Source organism: Schistocerca americana, chromosome 3, assembly GCF_021461395.2.
Source record: "Schistocerca americana isolate TAMUIC-IGC-003095 chromosome 3, iqSchAmer2.1, whole genome shotgun sequence".
NCBI lineage: Eukaryota > Metazoa > Arthropoda > Insecta > Orthoptera > Acrididae > Schistocerca > Schistocerca americana.
The window spans coordinates 206,968,868-206,992,581 of NC_060121.1; the positions used below are offsets into that span (position 1 = coordinate 206,968,868).

At 42.2% G+C, this 23,714-nt stretch overlaps 1 protein-coding gene across 6 annotated transcripts in view; it reads left to right on the forward strand.

Annotated features, from left to right (window-relative positions):
* The window catches only part of LOC124605323 (formin-like protein), a 451,910-nt gene that overhangs the window by 201,226 nt on the left and 226,970 nt on the right, over positions 1–23,714 (forward strand). For all 6 annotated transcript variants that reach the window (XM_047136921.1, XM_047136920.1, XM_047136919.1 and 3 more), the window contains exon 2: positions 19,968–20,051. In XM_047136921.1, the coding sequence (XP_046992877.1) occupies positions 19,968–20,051 (84 nt within the window). The remainder of the gene's footprint in view (positions 1–19,967; positions 20,052–23,714) is intronic.

Consider the following 23,714-nt stretch of genomic DNA (forward strand, 5'->3'; position numbering starts at 1 on the left):
GTTCAGCACAACTGCTTAGGTGATTCAAATAACTGAATGTTCTTAAACACATGCTTTTGTTGAGGAACTTCAGCAACATGTCGTTAAACACCTTTGTGCAATTCAAGAGTAAGATGCTTTTTATAAGCAGTATCCTCACAAGGAAAAGTCAGGTGGGGATAAGCCAGGTTATCGATGGGGCTACACCCCTTCGACATCACTTATCCGTGAAAACACTGGTCCAAGAAATAAATGTAAAACTCGTGGTTTTGGCTGGAATATTCTACGGAATGGTTTAAGTCAACTGTCGGAAATGGTGTTCTTCCTCGAAGTACGTTGGCCCCTTTCCGTGCGGCTATGTGGGAGTTGTGGCGTTATTGGCTTCACGGGAAGTAACATTACCGCTGAAACCTTGCTTACTATAGCTGGTCTAGAGGTGTAGTGTTTACTAATTATTTCACCAACTGTAACTGTAGTTCTGTATTCACTGTGTCAACGAAGGATGTGAAGATCAGTCTACGTAACGTTGCACACCAAACATCCAGGTTTTTTTTATGTGAAAGAGGCGATCGTGTAGCTGATGTGGATTATTCCTAACCCAAATGTGTGATTTCTTTGCGTCGTGGTAGATCCCTCAGTCTCCCTTACACAATACATGAACCACTGACAGAAATCTAAACGCTTGCAGTTACCTTCAGGGTAACAATCCATGAACAGCACGAATTCTGTACGGTTGCATCTCCATTTCCGTGCACAATGCCCTTTGGTAACGGACAACGGAGAGACGAGACTGGCTAGATAAACGTCGAAGAGACTTTAAGGGACTCGGAGTTCGCTGTTGCTACTTTTCTAGTGTTAGCAATTTCGATCACCACTTCAGGCTGTATTTGCCACAATTACTGTCTTCTGGAATTTGTTATTGAGCCGCTTGATGCTTTATTTCCTTGCTGCTTCTTTAGCAGTCTTTTCTGTGAAAGCATTCGGAATCTCCGCATAACTGATACATATAAGTCATTGCAGGACAATGAATACCGGCTGCTGTGTAATGTATAAACCATTTCTTCCTCCAATAAGAATCAAACGTGGAACAACAGATACACATACAGGCATGTACACCCCACCCCGCACACCCCCAGGTTAGACTTAACACTGCGTCCTAGCTTCTGGAGAAAACTGTTGACATTATTCTACCCTGGTCGCCCCGTTAACCTACCCTGTAAAGGTGAAAGTAGTAATTTTGGAGATGCTATGAAATACAGAATGTAGCTAGTGGCATGTTTAGAAACTGACAGGAAACGTTACAGGGGAAAGCAGCGAGAGGCGTGTGTGCTGCAGGCATTGGGCTCATGAGTCATAAGGCAGGCTACTGGGTCACACACAGGCCACGGGCGTGGGCGTCGTGACTCAGGCAGAGGTCATCCGCGTCTGGCCACGCTGCTCACGAATCTCTCATGGAACCCGCTTCAGGAGTGGTGGTACGTGCTCAATCCTGTTGTAAGCCCGAGTCCTCTAATGGTACACTGTCTGCATCGGGTGAAGTACGTTTACTTGCAGTTGACGAACATTAAACAGTGATGGGCCGTAGCCATGGAGAAAGCTTGTACGTCTCTGTTAGCACCGAAATGATGAAACATTGAAAGCGTATTGAATGCTATAAGAATTCAAGGAAGAATAGACTAAATCAGGATGCCTTCATAGCGATTTGGGATCTAGTGATAGTGTTAAAAGTAGACTGCCCGCTTTCGATTTTCTTCATACAGCTCTCAAAAAACACACAAAATCAACGTTGAACAATTCCGTGCGGTGTTAAAGTACGAAAAATGTTGGCCACTGAATAGAGCCGTGTGTAATTGCTTACGTAGCGTTCTCAGCTTATAATCGAGAAGTTGCTATTTCGGTTCTCTCTCTCTCTCTCTCTCTCTCTCTCTCTCTCTCTCTCTCTCTCGACAACTGATCTTTTACTTTCACTTCAGTTTTATATTTATTATCAAATTGGAATGTTACGTTCATAAATATATTTGCGATTGGTAGTTAACATCTGATTTGTAACTACTGATAGCGTGAAAATTCGAGAATTCATATAAAATTTTGTAAAAATACGAAATGACCCATTGTTAAATGAAAAAAAACTTTAACTCACTGTTAATAATTGTGTTTATATGAGCATCGTTAAGAACCAAAAGATATTACGTTTATTGAAAATATGATTCTATGACCGTCTAACAAAGGAAATCTGAATTCGCAAGGCGGAAGGAGGAAAGATTGGGATAGTTCAAAGACTGTGATAAAGATCTTAATTAAATCGGTATCTCACAGGACAAAATCATGGATAGGAGCGAATTTAGACAAATGGTGAAAAACTACCAGCGTTTTGAGCTGGGCCAAGAGATACATCCAGAACAACCGTGCTGCCAGACGGAAAGAAAGAAGAAAATGGAAAATAACATAGATTGTTAAGTCGTACTCAATAGTGGCTCAGTTCGAAAGCAGACAGATCGGTCCGTTCTTGTTAATTAACATTTCAATTTTATGATGGATATAGAAACCAAATGAAAATTGAAAAACTGGTTCTACCGAACAAGAATCGAACCGATGATCGGTAGAGTCCCCGACTGGAAAGCCACAGAAATCGATGTCCGGGCTCTGACATTCAAATGCTGTTAAAAGTACAAAGAAAGTAGAAGAGGAAGCCAGTCGGTAAAGTTTCCTTGTTAAATAACATTAGGCGGGGTAATATATTTGAATTGCTGAGACGAATTGGGCTGAAGTGCAGCGACAGACGAGTTACCCGGAATTGTCCCAAAGAAGAGCACTGGTAAGGAAATTAAGGAAGAGGGAGGAGTGAAGCTCGAAGCAAAGCTGCAGCTGATCACCACTGCCGTTTACCTTGTATTTCGAGAAAGAAGCGAAGGAAACTTCGAAAGGAAAAGTAGGAATACAAGGGGGAGAGAGATAAGAAAGTTAAAGTTTGCAGATGATATTCCCTTCCTGGTAGAAAGTAAGGGGAACTACAATATTTGATTACGATACGTGTAACGGGCCCACCAGTTGATCTAACACGTGCAGTCACAAGAGAGATTCTGTCCATTGTAGCCACGGAAGCACATTTCTCGATCCTGCTTAAAGTCGTGAATCCAGTAGTCAATTGAGTTATCAAGGTTAATTATGGATACGTAGGTGAACAAGAAGGGCCATACCACACTCCACATACAAGGAACAGCCCTGTTAGGTGAACACATTTTCGTCCAGTTAGTCTCGAATTTAGGTGTAATTTTCGATACAAATACATTAACTGATCACTTCATGAATGCTGCGGCATTTAAGTGTATTCGTATTATAAACACTTCCAGATTCAATGGCAGAGAAAGAAATAAGGAATTACTTGTTAATTAAATTGTAAATGTAAAAATTCTAAACGAATCGTTATTTTGCACAGGGTCAGTACAGCGTTCAAAATGCAATCGATAAAAACGCTAGGCTGTTCAATGTGCGAATTTATTATGTCAATAGAGGATCTACAGAACCCTGAAAATCATCTAGGATTCATAAAGCTCCCAGATGCTGTATTTCTTTAAGTAATTCATTTTACTGCCACGAAGCTCGACCAGCGTTAATATGCACAGAATATCAGCTTTCATTGGTCATAAAAAATCATTAAAAACAGAACAAAACAACCAACCAAACAACCAACTTCTGATAGTCAAGTATTACAGAGTTCACGCGAGCAAGAAAGAGAAACGCAAGAAATGAGAAAGCGACAGTGGAACACAACGTGTGAGCTAATGTATAGGCAGTGACATCTTTGGTTGACATGTAGCTGGCGATTGCCGGCCAGCAGTACTTCGTCTATTCAGAGATTACGAAGGTAAAGAGTAAACATCTCGTTTTATTTTAGAGTTTCTTAGAGTGCATGGGAGAGCGTTAGCTCCTAATGGCTCGGCTTTTTCCAGCATGGCGTCTAACAAGAGATCCATTGCTGTGCATACTGAGACTAGGTGCTGGCTTCTTCAAAGAACCCAATGGAACTGATTCATAGTGATCCTGCTGCATCATATTTGAAGACTCTGTCCCAGAAAGAAACGAGTGTACTCTCGTGATTAGTAAGATTTTATAATTCCACCGTGAATTGGTATCCCTGCAAAAAGTAGCTCACTTTCACAAGCGAGTTATGTTTGGTTACCATTAACTTGTGCACCAGGATAGATAAAATATGGAGTTTCGCCAATATTCACTCTGTCAGTTCCTTCAATACCGAATTTAAATTTTTTAGGTGTCTTCATGGAGTCCTTACCTGTAGAATTAATAGAGGGGAGGGAATAGCTATGCGTTTTTACTACATCGTTTAGTAAGCGGAAGAGGAGCACGTAGATAATCATTAAAATCCAGTGGCAGACGATAGAAGAGAAGCGTCGTGGATAGAGACATATGTACTGTTCAGATTCCGAGAATGTAGCGTCCAAGAAGAATCAGACAACATATTACACCCTCTCAAAAACATCTGTGAGATAGCCGTAAAAGTAAAATAATATTTCGTCTGAGTCATGCACTTTCTTCCCGCGCACAGTACGAGAGAGTTAGGCGCACGATTGCAACGGAAACTCCGCCCTCTATGCCGATGCCACCGCATACTTAGTGTTCGGCATAGTTAGTAGAGGTAACGAAAAAGAACGGTAGTAGTACACGTCCGACCATTATAAGTATCGATGGCAAAGTGGAGGAAAACCCAAATGCATCTATGAGCCAGCTGCTAATGTTCAAACATCACCATCTCTCAGAGCGCACTAGACTGATATTGGAAAACTTCAGTAGTAGCCAATGACACCAGACAGTGCAGCCGATACACACTGCCAAGTACTTTCCGGGTCATCTTATACGACGCCTTATCGTGGAGACCGCTCACATAAGCAATCATAAGAAAAGCAAGGAAAATAATGAACCTCATAAAATGTTACCATCGCAAATCAATGACTCCAGCGCATAAACGTGTATTTAAACTTTAACAAAATTTTGCTCTGCCAGTCGTAGTGTGTAGTGCATTTGTTTGGACGGCATTGGAACACCTCTAAAACAGAGTAGGAGCGTTAGGCCGCTGGAACTTCAGGATAGCCACCACAGTGCATTACACCACAAAAGAATGAAACAGTTTACTCAACAAACACTTGCCCACTAACGACAAAAATTGTACCAGAAACTGGAAAATACCAACAGAGCATGGCTGAAAGCGGGACGAATAAAATAGGTTTTTATGCGGCCCGCCATGACTACCAAACCTATGCCAACCACTTTACCTCAAACACTTGTATCCTACTTCCTCAGTTATTTGTCGACATATTTCAGTCTGTCGGTTTTTACGATGGAAGTTATTCCCTTACGGCTTACCTTACGTCCTATTCATCCTGTCCCTTCTTGGCGGTGTTCTCCATCCTTTCCTCGCCGAATCTGCAGCAAACCACTACGTATCTTATCATTTCACGTAATATTAAACATCTTGCCATAGTACCACATCTCAAACACCTCGATTGTCTTCTTTTCCGGTATTCACTTAAAATACAGTGCTGTGCTCCAAACGTACATTCTCAGAAATTTCTTCCTCAAATTACGCTTGCTACTAGTAGATTCATTTTGGCCAGGAATACTCGATTTACTTGTGTGCTACTCTTACGTCGTTCTTGCTTCGTCGGTCATGCTTTATTTTGCTTCAAAGGTATCGGAATTCATCACTTAGTCTACTTAGTGGTCACCGATTTTGATATTAAGTTTATCGCCTATCTCATTCATGTTGTTACCAGGCTCTCATAACCACACTACCGCCCACCACCTCCCAGTGATTCATGACTCTCACCATTAAAGAAACATTCCGAAAACCGAGGAGCCATAGATCAAGACGCTAGATGACCATAATAGTGAAGTGCGATTACTTAAATACGCATTTCCTAGTGAACAGAATGGGTTAGAATAGACTTACGTATAAAATACAGGAGGGCTGTTGACACTATCAGGAAATAGAGCATCTGTGTACGCTATGGTTTAGCTATAACAGTGACGATCTTTCAATATCTGTATATTTCGTGTGAGCAAGCTAGCTGTATAGCATAAGCTGAACGCCAATAAAAAAGTAAATTCTGTTAAAAAATTTTTTTCCTACGAATACTTCTATTACATCAGAGATGATAGAAGGGAAGTCGCTAGTTGTGGATCAACGAGAGCTTCTGAAGAACTGGAACCTCTGTTTCCCGCCAAAGTGATCCCACATACACAGAGGGGTCAGTCTTTACGAGGCACGCGGGACTACTTCCTACGACAAAGCAGGGTGGTCGTAAACTCAAGACAAGAGCGCGAAACGGCCAGGTAAACCGCCCTGTACACAGAAGATAGACACTATTTTTATGTAGGCTTCGGAAACTGTTAGGTGACGAACGTGTGTGAAATCTGAGTAATTGAAATGTCTTATTACAGACCAGTACGCAATACGCGTCGTTAGAGTAACGTAGTAGATGCGGTTACGTCACACGCAAAATGTTTATTCCGGAAAGCACCGTATGGACGGCAGTGACAAGATCGTGTAGTACTTTCGTGGACAGCTATAACAAAGCACGAGTGAGCTTGCAGAGGAAAATAATTTTGAAGTGTGTTAACTGTTTCTGCAAGCTGTATGCCAACGCGCTGAGAATATCGTTGTTAAATTCATCAGACATGATTGACTTTGAACGATAAGGTGACAGCTAAGTACTGTTTGGTGCCATAACAAGATAACGAAGTATTTCGGCCTAGTGCTCTATGAGAGATCACGTTTGAACAGTAGCAACTGCATTGTACGTAGATGGATTTGCGGCGTGTCCGCATATAAGGCGAAGTTTTGGTTCCATCTCCTGGAACAATCGCGCGCCTTACTCTCTCGTGCATGTTGCGGGCATAAAGTGTATATGTAAGATCGAATTTGTTTTCTTACTGTTGTGGCCATCTCATGCGATGTTTATGTAGGGAGTTGACTTCGTAGATCCGTTCTCGGAATTTCAACAGCACGTCTGTCTGATTCACAACGCGTCTCTTGTTTCAATTGCTACTGTATTTCAGTGGGTATTCGTGCCGCTCTCCCACTCACTGAACGATCCAGTGACAACACACAGCTTTTGTCTCCCCTCTGTTACTTATACCCAGGAAGGATTATAGGTAGACCAGCAATACTAAGAATCTAACAAACCACAAGTTTTTGGCCAACCCTTTTTTGGGTTGATGGCGTTAAATTGACTTCGACATTTTATAACTAATCCGTTTTGAATACACAGGTTGTTACAGCGTTCTGTATTTTTTTTGTAGGGGGGGGGGGGGGAGGGAGTGATAGTAAGGACTAAAATACGAGAATGTCGGGTAAACATGTGCTCCAAAATGCTATCTCAAGAGCTACGAGTACCTTTCTCGTAGAAGAGATCTTTCACAGTAGCGAAGATCATCAAGGTTTCACTGCGCCTATGTTACCGGACATTTTTCTTGTGTTTTGGTCTGTACTATCACCTGTCCAAATATGGAATACTGTTTGCAACACTGCGTATTATTTAAACATCCCTTTGGCACACCTTTTATCGGTTTCACTTTAGATGATTCCTCCCCAATGAGAATAATGAACGGATTACTGTTCGCTGGAATGTGATACACCGAGTCACGTAGCTGTTCGGATTGTTGGAAAGACCACGTTATGTTCACTGTTGTATTTAATAGTGGCTACTTGATGAATTGCCGATGGTTGGACTGTAAATCAACGTTTAAAATCACTAGTAATGAAACAAAATCGTTTCCAGTTACTAGCATACCACTGACTACAGCAGACAAGTTCCACTTTGTTCTCCCTTAGTCAGCTGTCGTCGAATCGGATATTTTTATGATATGAATACGCGGGACGGCTGTGTTAAGAGGAATAGATGGACTGAGCGTGTAATACGAACTTTATCGTGTGTGCAGGAATCTGGGAAATGTTACTTCCTGCTTTATCAGCAAGATTAAGGCCAGGCGTTTTTAGAGGAAAGCGGGATACAGTCTTTAGTTAAAATTCTGTATCCTCCTAGGAGCTCTGTTTTCTTGGGAACTCTGATACCTTCGTACAAGTGAAAGAAAAACCGTAGTGGTCACTCCCATATACTGAACCTGGGCAGTATATGCAGGTCCAAACTGCTGCTCTGCTAAAGGCAGGAATCTGCGTAAATCACGACGAACCACACTGCCTTGATTCCGCCGTGTAACGCTTTCCATTTACCCGAGCGGTATTGTTCTAAACTGTGAGAGTAGAATGGTTTCAGGTTTTGTAAAGCAACCTATCTTGAGAACCATTCGTTATGTGCTAGAAAAAGTTTGTTTAATGCTCGATGAAAGGAGCATCATGGAAAAGCTAGCCTTGGCTAATTCTTGCTGACATCCTCTGGTAATAACTTATCCACTGTTTGTCCCTGTCACAGCTTATCCTTCGGAGAAGTGTGTCAGTATGCCCCATTTCACGAAACGATGAGCCAGAGGGACTTGAGCGGAGTGGGTAATTGCAAAGGAGGATGTAAGGAAACCTGTATATGATTGTATTAGCTTGGTTATTACCAAATAGTTGACGATATGGTTCTGTGCTTGTAGCCGTCATCCTTTGTATGGCCTGCGTGTAAGAGGTCCTCAGTTCAATTATCTCGTGCAGGTGACTGTGGTGAATACAAGCCTAGAGTACTGTTATTTTGGAGGCAGCAAGTGTTGAGTCTTCTTGTAATACACAGGTTCTGTAAATTTGCTCAACAGGGTTTCGAGAGAACTGAGTTACCTTTCTTCCAAAAATTCCAATTTAACTTTCTCTAACACCTCTGTTGCACTTTGATGTAGCTTATGCCGATATTATTAGATTCTCCATGTGGTCCACAACTGTTTGTTTAATGAAAAGACCGCTCCACTTGCTCTATAGAACTTTGAGTCCACTACCGCTTTCGGCTTTTTTTGTCAAGCGATTCTTAAGTGGATCTGAAACTGGCAAAGATAGATGTATACATGTAACTGAAGATGGGAAAACAAGGTTTACATAAGTTTATGTACATTTTAACTATAAAAATTATTGTAGAATTAATATCCAAAAGATATTAAAGAAGTCTCATAGAGCTAAAATATTGCTTGACTGATGATATCATGAGAATATGGTCGTCTGAAGACCGTAAAATTCACTACACCATAATTATTCTTTGGATTTATGAAGATTTATGTTTTTACGTATTCGAATTTTCATGCTGTATAAGTAAGAAGCTAAAAATATTGTTAATGGAAGTGCACCTTAGTTGCAGTGGACGTCCATCCAAGTGAAGTGCAGACTTGCCCTCCTAGTGTAAAAGAATTGAACTGGTTTTTTATTTTTTTTATTTTTATTTTATTTTTGTTATTTTTTTTTTAAGTTTGTAGCCGCGCGGGATTAGCCGAGCGGTCTTACGGCGCTGCAGTCATGTACTGTGCGGCTGGTCCCGGCGGAGGTTCGAGTCCTCCCTCGGGCATGTGTGTGTGTGTGTGTGTGTGTGTGTGTGTGTGTTTGTCCTTAGGATAATTTAGGTTAAGTAGTGTGTAAGCTTAGGGACTGATGACTTTAGCAGTTAAGTCCCATAAGATTTCACACACATTAAGTTTTTTAAGTTTTCATTACTCATTAAGCGTGTTTTTTTTTTAATTTTCTAGGCCTGTCTAAATTTTTATTTGTTCAAAAACGTCCATAAAGTACCTTTTATTCATTCTTTGAAGGATTACTAGGTTATTTACGGTATTGTGCATTATGTAATTCTCTTATTTGAGGTGAGCTGCAACAGTTGATTTATTTCGCACCTTTCTTTTTGTTTGTTTTTAGTTCTATGTTCTTTGTAAAAGAAAATACTTAAGAAATAAATCAAATTTTGCAGTTCATCTCAAACGAGAGAATACCACAGTGCACAGTATCGAAAAGAAGCAAGTAATTCTTCGTACGGTGAACAAGGGATACTTCTGGACTTCGTTGAACAAATAAAAATACACACACCTAAAAAATCCAAAAGAAATCATGCCTAATAAGCAGTGCACGCTGAAAAGCACCAGTTTCTTGGACATCTGCCGCCTCATTATTAATAACTTCTTTGAAGTCGCATCGAAAATTCGGTACTGTAGCTAGGTGGTATCTAGATGTTCGTAAATATGCTCTGTAAGCAGTCAGACACATCCAGGCTATGCCAACCACGTCTATAGGTGAACTTCTGTACACTAGGAGTGTACTTCACTTTGAGGATCGTCCACTGCATCTAAGTTGCACTTCAATTAACAACCATTTTTAGCCTCTTATTTACACACAGTGCAAATTAGAATATATCGAAACATAAATCTTAATGAATGCATAGAATAACTATAACATAATGAATTTTGCGGTCTTCAGACGACCACATTTTCACGATATAGTTAGACAAGATATCGTTATATCATTTGGACATTACTTAACAGTAGATAAGTTTTAAGACAGTTTCAGATCCAGCTCAGAAGGGTTAAGGTAAAAAAAAGTGGTGATGAACTGAATTAAATTAAACAGAGCAACTGGAGCGGCCTTTTAATTAATAAAAGCTACATATTACCTTCCTAGCAGCGTGTTTCTGATTTCATCTATATGTCACCCAAAACGATTCCAACAAACAGATCTCAGATCGCTTGATGGTATGACGTGACGTTGAGCATAGAAAACAGTTCGCAGAGCCGGTAATTCAGACATCTTCGTTAAATTATGTCTTCCCCGTCTCCGTGACGCAATCTTTCAACAAGATAACGCAAGCCCACTCGTTGCCGCCCCCCCCCCCCCCCCCGGTTGTGCTGTCCTTTCGATACAGAGAGCGTCTCACTGTGGCCAGTAAATACTGCAGATGTCCCCCCCAAAGTAAACATTTGGGTTACCGAGGGTGTGGCACGCCACCACTCGCCAGGCACGACGACTGACGAATTCTGGCGTAGGGGTGAATTTGTCATGGAACCTCAGTTCGACTCGCTACCTAGACCCACTGTTAGCAGAGCTGACAGCTGTGTGAACAAAATTTCGCACTCCGTGTACTCCCAAAGTCACAAACAAAAATGTTTTTCCCCAGCGTAGTGTAGGCGGAGAAAGAGTAAAATTTTATTTGCTGTCCTCCTTTGTGTCGCAATTTTAACGGCCAGCCGTGTCAGTCTGCAGGACACTTTCATAATATTTCTTATTTGTGGACCTAAAAAACCATTTAACTACATAAAATGGTGCAAGATGTTCGAAATGCTAAAGAAAGCAGTGTAAGCTATAGGAAAATAACTATTATACACGGTATGTATAAGAACAAAGAGCGCGACTGCTACGGTCGCAGGTTCGAATCCTGCCTCGGGCATGGATGTGTGTGATGTCCTTAGGTTAGTTAGGTTTAAGTTTTTGTTCTAGGGGACTGATGACCACAGTAGTTAAGTCCCATAGTGCTCAGAGCCATTTAAGAACAAAGAAGGGGAAAAATAAGAACTGAAGGTCGAGAAAGTATTCGGATTAGAAAGGACAGAAGACAGGGATATAGTCCTCCGCCGCTACGGTACAATCAATACATCGAAGAAGCACTTGTGGATGTAAAAAGATGGGCCACTAGTATAAAAATTCAGGAGCGGGCGGTGATGGATGTGCTATTCGATGGTGATATTGCTATCTTCGTTGAGAATGAGGAAGAATTGCAAGACTATTCAACAGAATTAAGTCTAATGGGCCTAACTATGGACAAAAGTAAACCGAGGAAACTCCAAAGTAGTGGCGAATAATAATGATTTATGATAGTCTTAAAATCAAATCTGGGAACGACGAAGTGAGTGAACTCTGGTACAATGTAAGCGAAATAACATACGAAGGAAATAGTAAGGAAGTCATTAAAAGCAGACTAGCACAGGCAAAGACGGCATTCCTCGTCAAAATAAGTCGGCTTATTCGTGAACATTGGCCGCAATTTGAGGAAAAAACTTCTCAGAATCTTGGATTGGATTATAACATAGAATGAGAGTGAATCCTGGACTGCGCGAAAACCGAAAAAATATAGAAGTGATCGAGATGGGGTGCTATTTAAGAATGTTGAAAATTAGGTGGACGGATAACAAGAGACTTGGTGATTTTCCGCAGAATCGGCGAGGAGAGGATTATGTGAAAAACATTGACAAAGAGGAACAAACAGGATGATACGGCACATGTTAAGACATCATGGAAATACTGGAGGGAGGCAGAGGGAGGGAGGGGGGGGGGAGAGAGAGAGAGAGAGAGAGAGAGAGAGAGAGAGAGAGAGAGAGAGAGAGAGAGAGAGAGAGAGAGAGATCTTTAAGGAGAGACGGGGTTTAGAAGATACCCAACAAATAACTGAGGGTTTCGGCTACCTACAAAAACTTAACTGAATTTATCAGAAGCTGTATATAAATATACGAAAAGTAAATATCAACTTATAAAGCAAAATTGAAAATATATATTGTTGATGCTTACAAGCTGATTTTAAACACGCGTAAATGACAATAATTTACTTCTGCTATTTAAGTGCTATTGTAAAACGATGAGGCTGGCACAGGCGAAGAATTTTAGCGGCCCCGCAAGATAGCAGTTTGATGACGTGGAAGGATGTTCGGTATGCACAAGTGTACAACACGGGGCGCTGTGTATGAAGTGGCCAAATCTAATGAGGTCTTCTTCCTGGTATACTGTATACGAACAATAAGTAAATTTTTTCACGTGACATTTCCAGGCTACAGAGTGTAGGCAGGATAAGTATGCAGGACCAGTAAGCGTGTAACCCTGGACCGTGCGGCTGCTACAGCGGCAGGTCCAGCACGAGGCAGGCAGTGTGTTCGTGGCCTGGGGTGCCGCCTGCCGGCGGCGGGGTGTCGTATCGACCAAGCCGCAGCGCCGCGCCGCCCCGCGCAGGGCAAATCAGATTCCTGCGCCCGCCGCCCGCCGCCCTCGGCCCTGCGTGTTCAGCTGCGATGCGACCGACTGTCAACAGCCCCGCCCCTGCCGTCGCGTCCCGCTGCACGCACCAGGCACGCGTGCCGCACGCAAAGCCGCCGCCCACGTCGGGCCCCGGCTTCCGGGGCGGCGCACACCTGTCCGCTTACAGCATGCTTGTGGCGCTGACCTCACCTTTTTTTTCACCGTTGGATATAGACGTAATCCTGATTGCGAACTTACGCCCATTCTACACACAGCGTGAAAAAACTTCCCGGTACAGTAGAGGGTGACATGACGAGTACATAAGGACAGGAAACGACATCCTGCGTCGTTATATATACAGACAGGAACCGCACAAAAACGTGAAAACACTGCGAGAAATGCATCCTGGAACATAAACGCAAATGCTAGCCAAGCCTGCACGTTTTATGTGACACGAATGGCACGTGTAAAATTTCCTCAGTACATTACAAGTAAATGTGGTGCTACAGAAGAATGCTGAAGATTAGGCGGATAGATCACATAACTAATCAGGTATTGAATAAAATTGGGGAGAAGAGGAGTTTGTGGCACAACTTGACGAGAAGGGACCGGTTGGTAGGACATGTTCTGAGGCATCAAGGGATCACAAATTTAGCATTGGAGGGCAGTGTGGAGGGTAAAAATCGTAGAGGGAGACCATGAGATGAATACCCTAAGCAGATTCAGAAGGACGTAGGTTGCAGTAAGTACTGGGAGATGAAGAAACTTGCACAGGATAGGGTAGCATGGAGAGCTGCATCAAACCAGTCTCAGGACTGAAGACCACAACAGCGACAACAACATTACAAGTGTCCTAGTCGCGGTCGGGACAGTCTTCTGTGTGGCTGTGAGTGCATTAATGTCTGAACTGAGTGGTTGCAAAATTTTGGAGCTTTTATGGTGGGTGCTTTCGTAACCAACGGAGCCCAAGTGTTTGGTGTTTGAAGAGACTCCGTATACAATATTTATACTGCATACAGGGAAAGAGCCGGCCGGGGTGGCCGAGCGGTTCTAGGCGCTACAGTCTGGAACCGTGCGACCGCTACGGTCGCAGGTTCGAATCCTGCCTCGGGCATGGATGTGTGTGATGTCCTTAGGTTAGTTAGGTTTAAGTAGTTCTAAGTGCTAGGGGACTGATGACCTCAGAAGTTAAGTCTCATAGTGCTCAGAGCCATTTTGAACAGGGAAAGCGGAAAAAAACATCAGACGCGAAGTCACAACCTGGACAGAAATGTGTGTTGAGATCGTGACAAACGGTCATAGAAGAGAACTGTAACGAAAAATAAGATGCCAACTGCAATAAGTTAGTGCAGAACTGAATGTCACACTCCAGAACTCATTCAGCAGCAAAACGTCACGAAGGGAGCTACCGAAGTAGAGAATAGTGGGGCGAGCTGTAATTACAAAACCAATCATCAGTGATATGCAAGGTGTGATCAAAAGGTAACGAAATTTTTGTTTTTCTTAAAGAATGAGGCAACATAATGATTTCGTATTTTTTCTTCTTTTCCAAAAAATCACAAACAAGCATTGAGGTGTGAGCGAGAGCATTACCATGATGCAATTTCCACGAGTGGTTTTGCCACAGTGCTGGTGGTTTTCTTCGGATTGCTTCAAGCAGACGGTGCTTAACTTCCAGGTAGCATTCCTTCTTGACTGTACGACCATAACGCAGGAACTCATGTTACAGTGTCCCTTTGTAATTGAAGAAAACAGTGAGAAGTACCTTCACATGTGATCGAATTTCAATTTTTATTCCTTCGGTCTTCAGGCTGCTTCCATTGGAACGATTGGGCTTCGGATTAGACATCATACCCCTAAACCTGTGTTTCGTCCCTGGTATAACCTTTAGACGTTCTGGATCATTGTAGACTTCATTCAGCAATTCCTGAGAAACGTCTAAGCGAAGTTGTTTTTTCGTCGGATTTCAACAACTTCGGAGCAGTCTTTGCAGCTACACGTTTAATGCCAACAACCGAAAAAATTGCTTGGTATGAGCAACCTCTTTGATAGTGATCCAACAATTTTCCACAACCATTTTCTTTAGTTCTTACACATAGTCTTCAGTAATGATCTGTTGGGCGTCCGGGGCGGTTGTATTAAACGTTTTCTCGGCCTTCTTTGAAACATTTATACCACTTGTAAACTACGTTTTACTCGTAGTAGATTCGCCAAAAGCCACAGTTAACATTTCGAATACGGTGCATCACTTTATTCCATTTTTTTCAAGCAAAATTTAGTGAAAACTTTTTGATCCATCATTTTCAAAAGTAAAAATTCGCCGAACAGCCGATAACACGTGTAATCTTCTCGACTGTCAACAATAAACTAAATATTCATAACAGCTGTTTTGAATGACAACGTGTTTCCTATACCTCCAAATTGTTGTTGAACCTTTGTAGATAATCGGTAAGAGACACTACTTGCTTGGCAGATTCATGTATCTTACAGTGTTGCCGACATTCTTTCCTATTCCACTCCCATATTGAGCGAGGGAACAAGGGCTACATTGTCCTCGCGAAAGCCTGTTGAAAAAATTTAGAGAACCGGTATTCGAGGATGACTGCGACATTTCTGCTGCCGCTAAAGTGTATATCGCGTAGGGATCATGAGAATAAGATATGGGGGAGAGTGCATATTGACAGTTACTTTTTTTCTCCGTTCAGCACACCAATCGAATGGAACAGAAAATGTAATGTTAGTGTGAAGTTCTTTCCGCCAACCCCTGTTCAGTGTACTTTCTGCACGTCTTACATGGATCCAGATGAGGTTCGCGACTGTCTTCAGAATTTTACAAACAACACTTTATTTCTCTTGCTGCAGGCGCGTTTCAACACCAGCACGTAGTTCGACAACACGCAATTCTGTATATTTATATAAATGACTAGAGGGGTACAAAATAGGAAATGTTGCTGAATGAAGAGTTAAAAAATAACGTGAATTTAAAAAAAAGTCTTTGTTGGAGAAAAAATTAAAATCACTTAATTTCTAGAGTTGTTTCCGCTAACGAGTCCGCAGTAACAGATTGGATATTTTCCTGTGGTTTCTGTAAGGAAAAAAGGTTACTGTTCGTTAACATGTGTTGTCGCGAGTGATCGTGATCTAATTTTAATATAATAGATGTGTTCCAGTGGAATATACTGATAGCATTGTAATATTATCGTACATTAACGGTATTAAAAGTACCGTATTTAACAGTTTAAACCGCTCCAGTATAAACAAAACTGAGTAAGTGATGTTTTGAGTTTAATGTTATATGTTCCTGAAGAAATTCATTTTCTCATTAGACGTCACTTAATTGTTTATTTTTTCTTAATGTAAGACCTACCAAAAGACAAAAATTTCGTGTTAGTTTTTCTGGACTGAACCAACGAAATTTGACCAGATAATTTAATTTGCAAAAAAATGGTTCAAATGGCCCTCAACACTATGGGACTCAACTTCTGCCGTCATCAGTTCCCTAGAACTTAGAACTACTTAAACCTAACTAACCTAAGGACATCACACACATCCATGCCCGAGGCAGGATTCGAACCTGCGACCGTAGCAGTCTCGCGGTTCCAGGCTATAGCGCCTAGAACCGCACGGCCACTCAGGCCAGCTTTAATTTGCACACTTAACAACAAAAGCATGGCACGATATCATAAGAAAACAAAATTTAAAATCACGAGATGGCTACCTGAAAGTGGCGATGCAGAAACTCGTCGTGCAAAGCTAAGTATTGCGACCAAAACATGACTGAAGCTACAGTAAAAAAAATTACTTGTTTGCTCTACGATGTGTTTTGAGAGTTTTACTCTTCATCTTCAGGTTGGCACTCGTATTAAATTATTGACGTGGGAGTGATATTATTTTTTTCATTTTTCCAAGTTGTTGAGTGTATTGAATTTTCACTATTTAATGTTCCAAAAATAGTTATTACTCTTGAAAATTTATATGAAAAATATTTTTGAAGTGTACGTCTGACTAGCAGTATCTGTTCCTGCCTTCTTCCCTGCGCGGGTAAGGAACACGCGAGTCAAGTTCTCGAATTGATGCTATTTGTAGGGAGAAAAACACAGATGTGGTTGCGTGAAAACAATACAGAATTGGCGGAGCGCTTGTATCGTATGCAGTAAGCGGAGAAACAGTTCCAAGTAGCATCGTAAGCGGGGGTGCTTACGAGCACAGTCGCCTTCACCTGTGGTGGTTCGGTTCTCATGGCGTTAGTGTCAAAATGCGCATCCACCAGTGGCGGTTTATGCTGGTCGACACAGAGGCCACTGTGCGCAGTCGCAAAACACAAAGGGCGTGGGAAACTCAAACAAGCATTGTTCACATTCACTGCCCGATGCGGCGCGGGGTCATTGCACTCTTCCGATTGGAGGTGTTTCACTGTTTATAGTCATGTAATCAGCTGAAAACAGAGGCAGTTGGAAACACTTCTCGAAGCGAAATAAAGAACAAAAGACCAGTGCAGGGTACAACAGCGATGGAGCTAAAAGAATGTGTAGCCCTTATTCGCTTCTGTTCGCTGTTCCTTTTTGTACAGTAAAAGAAGTAAATGCGAAGTTTGTGTATAGTTGAGGAAAAACGTGTCAAAATTTGGCCCGATTGACTAATATCTACTTGTAAGAAGGAGAGGGATATAGAGAAACGTTCCATACTAATTGTCGGCTTTGACCAGTGACATAGGAAACAAGCGACAAACGCGGTAAACATATGGCGACTACGTTATTGCCGATTTTTCTAACGGGTGAAGGTACAAATCAGTCTTACTATATCCCCGTTCTCATCTTCCAGCCTAACATACACCTCGGGCAAAGACACAGATCAATGACCGAGCGAGGTGGCGCAGTGGTTAGCACATTGGACTCGCATTCGGGAGGACGACTGTTCAATCCCGCGTCCGGCCATCCTGATTTAGGTTTTCCGTGATTTCCCTAAATCGCTCCAGGCAAATGCCGGGATGGTTCCTTTCAAAGGGCACGGCCGACTTCCTTCCCCATCCTTCCCTAATCCGATGACCTCGCTGTCTGGTCTCCTCCTCCCCCCCAAAAAACAACAGATCAATGTGTCACCATTACCGATTTTTCAGTCACATTCGTTGGCTTCGGCTACTAACAACAAAATTGTGAATATATGCACGAAAAGGTGACGTGACATTGTCACTGGTCAAAGCCGACGGTAGGTCGTATCGAACATTCCTTCTGATTCGAAAAGTGCACAGTGCATGTAGCCACCTTTGAGTGCTCTTACTTTCACTTGCATGACAGAGAGAGAGAGAGAGAGAGAGAGAGAGAGAGAGAGAGAGAGAGAGAGAGAGAGAGAGAGAGAGGGGGGGGGGGGGGGGGGGAGAATTATTGTAACAGTTGATGTGTTCCATTGCATCACGTAAAAAAACGTTTCTCGCGATAGGAAAAAATGAATACGAAAAAAGCGTTTTTTTAACATAGCGAATAATTCTAATTACTTATCCAAAAGCTGAATTCATAAACGCCCAACAACTCTTCCTTTGGCTGAAGTAGACATTAGAGTATTAATGAACTTTTCGGAGAAATGAACACGAAACATTCACACAGAGCACTCTTTACGGCTATTTATTATTACCAAGCCTTCGTGGGAGGATCAGAAACCTCACGTACGTCAGCCCAAGTACGGAGTTCTTCGTCCAGCAAATTATTCTACCTTCGGCAAAACTTTTTCGCTATTTTCACGAATATTGGAAAGACCGTCAGCGCGCTACCACTGCTTTCTTGTTAAGTTTTGCGAGATGGGTGGCGCAGTGGTTGAGGTGCTATGTAGGAGCAGCGGAGTTAGAGCGCCCTTCCTGCCATCCAGATGTTTTCCGTAGTTTCCCCAAAATCACTTTTGATGAGCGATGTGGTATCTACTTCGGAAAAACCACGGCTGGCTTCCGATTTGCAATATCTTTCACACTTACCGCTACATCGACAGGTGTCTTATCTTTTCGTTCAGATGATTTGTATGCCGTTCAGAGATACGTGTTTTAAATCCCATATCTTTGCTACGTCATCCTATTCAGCTGGGATACACGAACAACTGATAATACATCTCCCACTTTTTGTCAAACAGTCGCCCATATTTTGTTTGTTGCATTACCAGCTCAGTACCTGGTCTTTCAACATTTGTATTATTAGTGGTAAACTACTTGACATTATTTGTTATTGAATTGTTAGTGGTGTGGTACTTTGCTTCGCACGTAGAGAATAAACTGCTCCTACATCACAATACTTTGTTTTGTTTTTAGGGTTACAGCGAACTGCAGCCGAAAAACACTGATAAAACAAATTACCCAGGTTTTATCGGAAACTGCTGTTAGTCTGTTTAAAAACAAAACACAACATGTCATATCCGAAAACGAATTTCACAACTTAGTTATTACTCGCCGGAAACTGACAGCTTACTTACGAAACTGCTGTTCAAATACATTATATTTTATATAATTTTTTCTGACCGTCGTTCTCATTCTCAAAGGAGTCAAAACAGTGGTGCAGTCGAGCGAATTTCGGCCTGCAACAATTTCCAGCGTCTCGGTGTGCGAGTTCTTCTATCGACTCGTCTCCGCTATCTACCCCTAGCGGATAGCTGTAGATCACTAACTATATCAATGCCACTTAGCTGCTCACATCGCGATGCATAGGGATAACCACTCGCGCGTGTTTTCGTCATTTACATCTTGCTGACGAGAAATTTATATTCTAAACGAAAATGTATTGTTATAACGGAATATTTTTGTCTTTCATTTATTTTCTTTTTTAAAAATCGCTAAACCGATATCAGCAAGCCAGCTAATCGGGAGCTTATTGTCGTTTGTAAATTGTATGGGCAAGAACATTCATTCACGGGACAAAGTGATAGATTTCATCCCCAGTTTGTGCTTCGTCTCCAACGACTTCAGCGTCTCTGGGATGTTGAATCATAACACCAGTTTTTCGCTGTTGACATGCTGTGTGCTCTTAGTCTGTAAACAGAAAATGCGCTCTTATTTCTAGTACTAAATGTTTTTATTTCTGTTTGTGCGCAGGCCTCGATGGACCTTCCACCCGACAAGGCGAAACTGCTCAAGCAGTACGACGACGAGAAGAAGTGGGACATCATCTGTGACCAGGTAAGCAGCAGCGGCGGCGGCGGGCTGTTCTGTCTACTTCACACGGCCTGCAGTTCCATCTCGGGAGGAGTGTGGGATCGGTGGAGCACAGAGCAGAAATTCTGGAGAGCCTCTGGGAACATAGCAAGGCTGCCGCTGGCGCACTTTGCCCGAAAAACACGAATAAGGTGACGGTCACAGGGGCGTCGGCATCTGGAGACTGGGCCGTGCAGTAGCAGTAAGCACTGAGATTTTTCACACACACACACACACACACACACACACACACACACACACACACACTCCACTCCAAAAATCACGTGGTTATCGTGCAGTGCAAGGTTAGCCCGTAAGCAGTCTACAGATTCTGCACCTCATTATCTCTCAAGTGCAGACAGGTCCCTCGCAGAAGTGCCGCTTGTTTTGTAAACGCGTTTCGTAGGCATGTTAACAGTTTGCAATCGATATCCAGAGTGAACCGCCTTAAACCTTTTTAAAAGACAAGTCAAGGGCATTTCGTTTCATAGCTCAGGTGCTGCTAATTGTATTGCTATAGAAAAGGAAGAGATAACCACCGCTGTCTCTTACGTTTTGATCATATTAACGAGTTCGTGTTTTAATAATTCTGCTACGGCAGCATTGCGGAACGGATACAGAATACGCCAAAGTAAAATTGTTAAAAAAAAAGCTGCTACATGCGGAAAATTTGTGATTTATCACAAATTGGAACATTTTACGGACGAATTTTTGTGTTCTAGTGTCTTCTGTTCAATATCCCTTCATTTTTCGGGAACTACATCTCCAGTCATAGAACATACTCATTGTGCTCACACCCCCCCCCCCCTCTCCCCCTGTACGGCTTCCTATTGTGAATCCTTCAAAATAAACAAAATGGTCTGAAGATGTGCATTATTCACTGTCTACCAACTAAAATATAAAGCGTTTCTTTGTGGTATGACAACTGAAATCACTGCTCTGTATAAAATTCGTATTTGGGTGTTTGTTTTTAAAGTCCCGAGTCATATATTTATATTCATGAAGCGCGTAATGACTAACGCAATATGGTGGCTTAAATCGTTTTAACCCTTCATCCGTGAAGATGGTTCAAGACCGAAACTGGTAGAATTTGGATTTAAAATCATGTCATGGATATGACAGGAAAGATCATTCGAAGAAAAAACGTCGGGTAAACCATGTGCTCTACTATGTATGCTTGAAAGGCTATTAGCACTGTTCACTAGATGTCTCACGGTAGCGAAGGTGAACTAGTGATCATAGATCCTAAGGTATGCATTTTAGAGGCCATTTTTACTGGACTTTTTGCTTAGAATTACCGTTCTTGTGAGATCCCTGAATACTGACCATTCCTCCTGGGCACACTCCGTGTACACGAAAAACCTTCTTCGTGAATCGGAAAGACTCATTGCGTTTCACACCCTCCGTATTCTCCGTCCATAGCAATAGCATCACAGGAGTCAAAGAATTTATGCAGCCTGTTTCCGCATGATTTGGCCTTCCGTCCACGACTCAAATTAAACACATTACCGCTCTCGATGTATCAGATAAATCTTTAATTTTTTTCCCCTACACTGAACTGAGCATTAAGAAGACACGGAAGTGAAAGTCTTCAGCTTTCTTAACATTTTTAAAATAAGAAATAGTGTTGATCAAAGATTCATTACCCGCGACGTTACATCCTTCTGTTCGTCCTTCCCTCTAAGTGTTGAGAAACAATACATACTTCCTTTCGTCCTTCCCTGTAAGTATTGCGAAACCAGTGAACACACATCCATCGTTGGAATAATCCTCGCCGCGAAGTTTTCCTTGTATCGATATACTTCTGGGTGTCCATAGTGATACTTTATCCTTTAGATTGAATCTATTTTGGAAGCATTGATTCCTATGAATAATCGTTAGTTTCACGGATATTATGGCAACATTCACTCGGTGCCGGCGGAGGGTCGAGTCCTCCCTCGGGCGTGTGTGTGTGTGTGTGTGTGTGTGTGTGTGTGTGTGTGTGTGTGTGTGTGTGTGTCCTTAGGATAATAATTTAGGTTAAGTAGTGTGTAGCTTAGGGACTGATGACCATAGCAGTTAAGTACTATAAGATTACACACACACACACACACACACACACACACTCACACTCACTCACTCACTAAGTTCTGGTCTTACGTTAAATCAGTAAGTGGCTCGAAACAGCATATCCAGACACTACGGGATGATGATGGCATTGAAACAGAGGATGACACGCGTAAAGCTGAAATACTAAACACCTTTTTCCAAAGCTGTTTCACAGAGGAAGACCGCACTGCAGTTCCTTCTCTAAATCCTCGCACAAACGAAAAAATGGCTGACATCGAAATAAGTATCCAAGGAATAGAAAAGCAACTGGAATCACTCAATAGAGGAAAGTCCACTGGACCTGACGGGATACCAATTCGATTCTACACAGAGTACGCGAAAGAACTTGCCCCCCTTGTAACAGCCGTGTACCGCAAGTCTCTAGAGGAACGGAGGGTTCCAAATGATTGGAAAAGAGCACAGATAGTCCCAGTCTTCAAGAAGGGTCGTCGAGCAGATGCGCAAAACTATAGACCTATATCTCTGACGTCGATCTGTTGTAGAATTTTAGAACATGTTTTTTGCTCGAGTATCATGTCGTTTTTGGAAACCCAGAATCTACTATGTAGGAATCAACATTTGTTCATGAGACCCAGAAAATAGTAGATACAGGCTCCCAGGTAGATGCTATTTTTCTTGACTTCCGGAAGGCGTTCGATACAGTTCCGCACTGTCGCCTGATAAACAAAGTAAGAGCCTACGGAATATCAGACCAGCTGTGTGGCTGGATTGAAGAGTTTTTAGCAAACAGAACACAGCATGTTGTTATCAATGGAGAGACGTCTACAGACGTTAAAGTAACCTCTGGCGTGCCACAGGGGAGTGTTATGGGACCATTGCTTTTCACAATATATATAAATGACCTAGTAGATAGTGTCGGAAGTTCCATGCGGCTTTTCGCGGATGATGCTGTAGTATACAGAGAAGTTGCAGCATTAGAAAATTGTAGCGAAATGCAGGAAGATCTGCAGCGGATAGGCACTTGGTGCAGGGAGTGGCAACTGACCCTTAACATAGACAAATGTAATGTATTGCGAATACATAGAAAGAAGGATCCTTTATTGTATGATTATATGATAGCGGAACAAACACTGGTAGCAGTTACTTCTGTAAAATATCTGGGAGTATGCGTGCGGAACGATTTGAAGTGGAATGATCATATAAAATTAATTGTTGATAAGACAGGTACCAGGTTGAGATTCATTGGGAGAGTCCTTAGAAAATGTAGCCCATCAACAAAGGAGGTGGCTTACAAAACACTCGTTCGACCTATACTTTAGTATTGCTCATCAGTGTGGGATTCGTACCAGATCGGGTTGACGGAGGAGATAGAGAAGATCCAAAGAAGAGCGGCGCGTTTCGTCACAGGGTTACTTGGTAACCGTGATAGCGTTACGGAGATGTTTAATAAACTCAAGTGGCAGACTCTGCAAGAGAGGCGCACTGCATCGCGGTGTAGCTTGCTCGCCAGGTTTCGAGAGGGTGCGTTTCTGGATGAGGTATCGAATGTATTGCTTCCCCCTACTTATACCTCCCGAGGAGATCACGAATGTAAAATTA